Genomic DNA, 8,638 nt, shown 5'->3' on the forward strand with positions numbered 1-8,638 from the left:
TTTAATTGAGAAACTAATTGAATAAAAAAATGTAAGAAATTATTAAAGTTTTTGAGGTATTGAAATATATATATATATACGGTGAGGTATTGACAACACTATGGGTTCCAACACAAAGGATCACAGTAGTAAGGAAATTCTGAACTGTTAAAACACTTGAATTGATAACAACAAATAAGCACAACAAACAGAAAGTGCACGGCATCATCCTTCGTGCTTTTACTCTCGTTCTCACCATAAAATCAATAGAAATGGCAAGACATCACCCTTCGTGGTTTTACTCTCAATAATGTGGCACGACATCACCTTCGTGCTTTTACTCTCAATAATGTGGCACGACATTACCCTTCATGCTTTTACTCTCAATAATATGGCACGGCATCACCCTTCGTGCATTTGCACTTAATGATGTGGCAAGACATCACTCTTCGTGCTTTTACACTCATAGAATATAGCACGGCATCACCCTTTGTGAATCAACTCTCATAATCATGGCACAACATCACCCTTCATGCATTAACTCTCACTCACAATATCATGCACAGTATCACCCTTCGTGCTTTACACTTTTCCTCACAATATCATGCACGGCATCACCTTCGTGCTTTACACTCTTCCTCATCCAAACAATAGAAATATTACATCCCAGCAAGGGAATCAATAATATGAACAATAACATCCCAGCACGGGAATCAACAACAATCCAACAATCTAATAACAAGAAAATTCCACCACCAAGAGTATGATTACATAGAAACAAGAGAATCATGGAGAAACCAAGAAGTGCCATAACATTAACAAAACAACAAGGCATAATAAGCACATGATAACTGGAATGCCTCGTGAATTCTACTCAAAAACGCGAAAACTCATAATGCCAAGTTAGTGGATCAACTCACGAAATTAACGCACTTCTTGCCAGTTAAATCTACCGTCACAGCGGAACAATATGCTCAGTTGTATATCAAAGAAATAGTCAGGTTGCATGGCACTCCAGTTTCAATCATTTTAGATCGAGGGGCTCAGTTCACGACCAACTTTTGGAAGAAATGTCAGCAATGTTTGGGTATGCAGGTAAATCTTAGTACTAATTTTCATCCTCAAACCGACGGGCAAGCATAGCGGACTATTCAGACGCTCAAGGACATGTTACGTGCTTGTGTTCTTGATTTCAAAGGTAGATGAGATGATCATTTGCCACTCATAGAGTTAGCATATAACAACAACTTCCATGCTAGTATCCAGATGGCACCATTTGAAGCATTGTATGGCAGGATATGTAGATCTCCCATTGGGTGGTTCAAAGTTAGAGAATCTGAATTGATAGGGCCGGACCTTGTGCATCAGGCTATGGAGAAAGTCAAGATTATCAAGGAAAGGTTGAAAACTTCTCAGAGTCGCCAAAGTCTTATTCGGATGTTCATTGCAGAGATTTAGAGATCCAAGAAGATGATTGGGTATTTTTGAAGGTTTCCCCCATGAAGGGCATCATGCGGTTTGGAAGGAAAGGAAAATTGAGTCCAATGTATGTTGGGCCGTATAAAATCATTCATAGGATCGGTCAGGTGGCATACAATCTTGAGCTACCACCCGAGATGTCATTGGTACACCCAGTCTTTCATGTATCTATATTAAAGAAGGTAATGGGGGATCCGTCCACTATTACGCCAGTTAAAACTATTGAGGTTAATGAAGAACTGTCATATGAAGAAGTTCCAGTTGCCATTCTTGACAGAACCAGCAAGTTGAAGAAGACACTTGGGAAGCAGAGGAAGAAATGAAAAAGAAGTACCCACATTTGTTTTTATAGCCGTGTAATATCTTTTATGAATTTTGTTCCTATGAACTCTATATCCTTTGGTTTGGTCTATGTAAAACTATTGTGTTTTGGTTGTATGTTGCCTATGCGGCCATTGTTGGTGTCGTTACAAGTTATGTCATGTCTATAGATTGTGTATATGCTGTTAGGATACATTTCTGGGGCTCTCTGATAGGTGGATGAGCCTAGTTACAAATTAAACTCTAGCGAAATTTTTGGAAATTTAGGGAGATAGCGGAATTTGGGGCTGTTGATATGTTTCATGATATGAAAGAGCTGAAGTTGCATAAGGATTGCTAATGAGTGGACCTTGATCCTCATTCGAGGACGAATGATATTAAGTGGGGGAGGATGTAAGTCCCCGTGAAATGTCTACTCAAAAACCCGAAATCTCGTAGTGCCAATTTAGGAATGTGTAAGAAGTTCATAAAATTCTTCGCGGCGAGGACCCTTTGGATTGATTTGTGCATTAAAAAGTTAAGGAATAATGTTTTTCCAGAAAAGCGCATTTCTGCGGTCCATTATGTGGTCGTATAATAGCTATGCGGACCGTATAGTCACCGCAGAGTCAGACAATATGCTAGTTAGTTTTGACGTCAGCTATGCGCCCAATTATGCGATCACATAATCAATATGCGGGCCGCATAATCTCCTTGGAATTTTGCGAGGGGTAGTTCTGCGGTGCATTATGCGACCGCAGAACAGGTATGCGGACAACATTCTTATTACATACCCGGGCAGTTTGTTTAGGTTTTGGGAACCATTTTGCGGTCCCTTTTGCGGGCCGCATGTCCATTATGAGATCGCATATGCGATCACAGATTGTGTCGGGGCTTCTAATTTTTAATTTTTAAAACCCAACCCCATTCCGTTAAAACACCCATATTAGGCCATTTTGAGCATATTTTTATTATAGTTTAGAGTGGGGGAAAGGATCTTAGAGAGAGAAAGTGGTCTCATAGATTGTTCTTCAATTCTTGCTTAACCACCTTGAAGATTAACAAGAGAGGCACCTAGGTCTCCTTACCAAGAGGTAAGCTTATATCACCCAAGCTCTTAATTCCAAAATGCAGCTAAAATGGGTAATTAGCTAGATGGTTCATGGACATGAGGGTTGTTTGTTTTGCATGCATGGGTGATGAAAGAATGTAAGAAGATGATGGGCTAAAAATGATAAAAGACAGTTTGTGGAATGATGGAATCTTACACAAAAAGAGTGTTAAAACATAATGCACACATAGTGTTTGATAGAATATATTAGTGAGCTAGAATCTTGATTATCCCTCTAATTCTTGATTCAACCTGTAATTCTCATAAAATAGATCGAGGTTGCTAGGAGTTCCGGAGTTATTCTTGTTGTAAGAATTTAAGGAAAGCTCTATTGAGATATGTATGGCTAAAACACCCTCTTCTTAGAAATTGAGCTCCATTGGTATCTATGCAAATGTGGTAAGACAAAAAATTGATTGATGTATTGATTGTTATTTCACATGAATTGGTTTTTAAATTATATATATACATGTAAGGTGTGCCTCAATGTGTGCAATGTACTATTCTAGATATTTAAAGACGTGCGAAGAATATGTACCATGTGTTGAAATGCCTAGACTTCACGTTAAGATTAAAACTGAGATTGTCATGCCAACTATGTAAAATCTTACCTATGCTTACAACTTGAATTGCTTTTGTATGTGCCTATGATCCTAAATTGCAAGATTAACTTTGATAGTGGAAATGATATGATAATTGTGGCCTTAAGTTCCTATGAATTGATGTATGTTAAATAAAGATTGAAACGAGATGATTAATGAAAAAGGAACAACGCCTTGGTAAGGCGGCCTAGCCGATCGAACCGTGATCGGATGCCATGCTGCACACATGGTGGTATTTTGCTGATATTGAATTTCGGAAAGGGACAATGATATTGTGATTGAGGTACATGTCTCAAATGAGGCAACCTAGCTAATCGGGTCGTGATCGGGCTCCTCTCAAGAAAGCGGTGGTATTGTGAATGATGATGAACAGTATGAAATGCCCCAAACTAAAGCTATGAAAATTATGTGAAAGCTATATGATTCTTTAATTTGGTGATGTGGTGTTCGGTTAAAGCTTTTTATTGTCTCTTGTGATTTCCTTGCTCTTGTATGATAGTTCTTTCTAATAAAATGGTGTTTAGTTATACATACTCGTACTATTCTATGGTACTAATATCCCTTTTACCGGGGCGCTACATTTTTTAAATGAATGTAGGTGGTTCTATAGCAGACAGTTCCGATCACAGGTAGCGGAGTATCCTCCTCTCATAAAATCATGGTGAGCCACTTTTCTTCCAGGGGTTACACTGTACATCGTTTGTTATAAATTACCACTTTGGAGGTATGGCTGGGGCCTTGTTGCCAGCATTATCATAACTGTATTTTGTATCCTTAGAGGCTCCGTAGACGTTTGTGTGGGTTATGTACGGTCATTGGATATGTCCCTAGACTATGTTGTAATTCTAAACTCTAATTTTTTCTAAATTGTAACTGTATGGAATCTTGGAAACATAATCATGGTTTAAGGTTGTGATATAAAATGAACTAACAATGTTGAGTGCATGATCTTTCCTATTGTCTAAATAAACGAAAGCATGGTTTCCTTAATCATATAGTTGGGTAAAAAGTGTTTAATAAGGCTTGCTCAGTTGGGTTCACTCGATTGAGCGTCGGTCGCACCTTCTGAGGTTGGGGAGCGACAATAACTACACTGACAATCACAACATTTTGGACACATAGCATATATACACGGGGTCATAGAGGTATTTCCAATTAAGATATAACAAAACAATAAGAAGAACAACAACGACCCAGTATAATCCCACAAGTGGGTTCTGGGGAGGGTAAAATGTATGCAGACCTTACCCCTACCCCAAGGGGAAGAGAGGTTGTTTCCAGGAGACCCTCGGCTCAAGAAAGCAACAAGAGACGATATATTAGTATCATCAATAGTGTCATAATAAAATAACAACAATATAAGAAATACGAAATAGATAGAAGGTTTAATAATAACCAACAGCTAAAGCCCTGCATCAGTAGAGGACCATTAGAATCCCAAAACTAACTCCTAACTGGCTAATCTCACTCTAGTGCAATATAGAAATATTCACAACTTTCCCCTATCCTACAACCTTAATGCTCGACCTACCCAATTCCCTGTCAAGGGCTATGTCCTCGGCAATTCTAAGTCGCGCCATGTCCTGCCTGATCACCTCTCCCCAATTCTTCTTAGGTTGCCCTCTACCTCTCATCGTACCCACCACAGCCAGTTGCTCACACCTCCTCACCAGTGCATTAGTGCTCCTCCTATGAATGTGCCCGAACCATCGGAGTTTTGCTTCCCGCATCTTGTCCTCCATGAGGGTCACACCCACCTTCTCTCGAATTTCTTTATTCCTAATCTTATCCATCTTTTTATGCCCGCACATCCACTTCAACATCCTCATCTCTGTTACTTTCATCTTCTAGATGTGTGAGTTCTTAACCGGCCAACACTCAGTCCCATACAACATGGCAGGCCTGACCACTACTCTATAAAACTTACCTTTTAGTAACGGTGGCACTTTCTTATCACACAGGACTCCCGACGCTAACCTCCATTTCATCCACCCCACCCCTATACGGTGTGTGACATCCTTGTCGATCTCCCCGATCCCTTTAATAACTGACCCAAGGTACTTGAAACTACCCCTCTTGGGAATGACTTGAGAGTCAAGCCTCACGTCCACTCCCGCTTTCGTTGGCTCGACCCCAAATTTGCACTCAAGGTATTCCGTCTTTGTCCTGCTTAAATTGAAACCTTTAGACTCAAGGGCATGTCTCCAAACCTCTAGCCTCTCGGTGACGCCGCTTCGTATCTCATCAATTAGAACTATGTCATCAGCAAATAGCATGCACCATGGCACCTCTCCTTGAATATGATGAGTTAGTGCATCCATCACCAGGGCATATAGGAATGGGCTGAACGCAGACCCTTGGTGCAACCCCGTAACAATCGGGAAGTGCTCGGAGTCGCCTCCTACTGTCCTAACCCGTGTCTTAGCTCCATCATACATGTCTTTAATTATCCTAATGTAGGCAACCGGAACCCCTTTAGCCTCCAAGCAGCTCCATAAGACCTCCCTAGGAACCCTGTCGTACGCTTTCTCTAGATCAATAAACAACATGTGGAGATCCTTCTTCCTATCCCTGTATTGTTCCACCATCCTCCTAATAAGGTGGATGACTTCTGTGGTAGATCGCCCTAGCATGAACCCGAACTGGTTTTTTGAAATAGACGCCGTCCTTCGCACTCTCATTTCTACCACTCTCTCCCAAACTTTCATGGTATGCTCAGTAATTTGATACCCCTATAGTTGTTACAGCTCTGGATATCGCCTTTGTTCTTATACAACGGAACAATTGTACTCCACCTCCACTTTTCAGACATCCTATTAGTTTTGAATGTAACATTAAATAACCCAATATGCCATTCCAAGCCTGCTCTACCCATACACCTCCAAAGTTCAATCGAAATTTCATTTTGTCCGGTAGCTCTACCCTTTCTCATCTTACGCATCGCCTCCATGACCTCATCGACCTCAATGTCCCTACAATAACTTAATTCATGGGGACTGTCGACATTCCTCAATTCACCAAGTACAATATCCGGATCCCCTTCTTCATTTAGAAGTTTATGAAAGTAGGTCTGCCACCTCCTCTTAATCTGGTCATCCCCTATCAAAACTTTGTTGTCCTCATCTTTCATGCACCTCACTTGGTCCAGATCCTGAGCCGTCATCTCTCTCACCTTAGACAGTCGGAATAACTTCTTCTCCCCGCCTTTGTTCCCTAGGTCCTCATACAGACAAGGAAAAGTTGCAGTCTTAGTCATGACTGCCATCTTTGCCTCCTTCCTAGCTACCTTATACCTCTCACTGTTTGCTCTTCTCTCCTCCTCGCTAGTGCTCCCTACTAACTGCAGGTAAGCCGCCTTATTTGCTTCCACTTTACCTTGGATAACTGCATTCCACCACCAGTCTCTTTTGTGACCACCGATGCGGCCCAAAGATATCCTTAACACATCTCTCGCCGCCTTCCTTATACAGTCTGTCGTCATCGACAACATAGTGTATGCGTCCCCACTACTTCTCCACGCGCCCATTGCCGATAACCTTCCTTCTAACTCCTAAGCTTTATCCTTAATCAAGGCGCCCCACCTAATCCTCAGACGGCCTCGTACTGGCCTCTTCTTCCTCCTTATCATAATACCAATGTCCATCACCAAAAGCCTATGCTGCATTTCGAGGGTCTCACTAGGGATAACCTTGCAATCCTCGCACAACCTTCTATCGCATCTCCTAAGGAGGAGATAGTAAATCTGAGTCTTTGCCCCCGAACTTTGGTAAGGAACCAATTGCTCCTCCCGCTTCAGAAAACTTGAGTTCGCAATCACTAGATCAAATGCCTTGGCAATGTCCAACAGCGAAGTGCCCCCTCTGTTCCGCTCCCCGAAATCGAAGCCGCCATGCACCTCAGTATAACCACCTGCAGACGACCCAATATGACCATTGAAGTCTCCTCCTATGAAGAACCTCTCGGAAGGTGGGATACTGCGAACGATCTCATCCAACTCCTCCCAAAAATGCCTTTTAATCTCCTCATCCAAGCCTGCTTGCGGCGCTTACGCGCTAACGACATTTAAAGTACACTCACCCACCGCCAACTTAATAGTCATTAATCTATCATTCACCCGCCTGACCTCTACCATCGACTCTCTAAGATATCTATCTACCAAGATACCCACTCCATTCTTACCCCTCAGGACTCCAGAGTACCACAACTTATACCCATCCGCGTTTTTCGCCCTCGATCCAACCCATCTAGTCTCCTGGACACACGCTATATTAATCTTTTTTTTCTGAAGGATCTTCACCAACTCTATAGACTTACTCGTTAGTGAACCTATGTTCCATGACCGGATTCTCAACCTATAGGCTCCCTTGCCCCCTCTACCTCCCCTGCCTCCCGTCCTACCCCCTGACCCCTGCCCCACACTCTGCCTCACACCCTGCCCCACTCGAGGACATGCCCTTATTCTATCATCCCAGACTATAGCCACTACACCTACGACAATCTAAAGAAGACTTGCTAGTTCACAACGGACAACGAATCAAACTAGAAGGAAACAAGTGACTACTAGCACACTAGTTGAATGATTGAACTATTACAAACTAAGAAACATCAATTTAGCTAACACCAAAAGGGAAACAGTAAAGCAGGAGGTACCAAATCCCGAGAACAAAACCTGTGATTGATTTGTTATACTCGATGTAGTTGTACGCTCACGCCCGCTTCCTACCGCCCTTTGCTGACACTCGCCGAGGCTGCTCTCTTTTGCTAGTGCTCTTGCGCCCAACTTGTCTCCAACAATTTTGAGAGTTTCCCTAAAAACACAAAAAATACCATGACCCAAAAACCAAAAAGGGGCTGTCACAGCTACCACTGGTGTAGCCCCGACAGTAGCAGGGGAAATGTAGGGAAAATACAGAAAACTACACAACACACAACTTAATTTAATTTCCAACACCAAATTAACAAGCAATACAGTATTTCACAATAAGAAATTAACGTACTCTGCAAAAAACCACCAACTTTATCATCAACCATCCACAAATCCGACAAAATTGTAGCGGTAAAAATTGAAAAGTGTACAATCCCTCAAGTCAATAGATGATAGATCAAAGGAACAGATTATTAAATTACTAAAAGATAGGTATAGGTAATTTTCAACCGAGAGGATCAA

At 41.8% G+C, this 8,638-nt stretch overlaps 2 protein-coding genes across 2 annotated transcripts; one reads left to right on the top strand and one right to left on the bottom strand.

Moving 5' to 3' along the window:
• The first annotated feature begins 1,049 nt into the window (after positions 1–1,049).
• Positions 1,050–1,781, top strand: LOC138871996 (uncharacterized). The gene is made up of 2 exons (XM_070149929.1): positions 1,050–1,074; positions 1,348–1,781. The coding sequence occupies exons 1-2, from the start codon at positions 1,050–1,052 to the stop codon at positions 1,779–1,781; spliced, it is 459 nt and encodes a 152-aa protein (XP_070006030.1).
• Positions 1,782–6,175: 4,394 nt separating this feature from the next.
• LOC138872004 (uncharacterized) lies at positions 6,176–6,997 on the bottom strand. Its single transcript, XM_070149940.1, has one exon. The coding sequence runs from the start codon at positions 6,995–6,997 to the stop codon at positions 6,176–6,178; it is 822 nt and encodes a 273-aa protein (XP_070006041.1).
• Positions 6,998–8,638: the final 1,641 nt, after the last annotated feature.

The sequence above is a fragment of the Nicotiana sylvestris genome, chromosome 1 (assembly GCF_000393655.2).
Source record: "Nicotiana sylvestris chromosome 1, ASM39365v2, whole genome shotgun sequence".
NCBI lineage: Eukaryota > Viridiplantae > Streptophyta > Magnoliopsida > Solanales > Solanaceae > Nicotiana > Nicotiana sylvestris.

Bases quoted from the DNA above. Each gene is read 5' to 3' on its own strand.
- LOC138871996 (XM_070149929.1), top strand. From the start codon at position 1,050: ATGTCAGCAATGTTTGGGTATGCAG. The intron at 1,075-1,347 runs GTAAATCTTAGT...CTTGTGCATCAG, and splicing joins AGCAATGTTTGGGTATGCAG to GCTATGGAGAAAGTCAAGAT.
- LOC138872004 (XM_070149940.1), bottom strand. From the start codon at position 6,997: ATGGGCGCGTGGAGAAGTAGTGGGGACGCATACACTATGTTGTCGATG.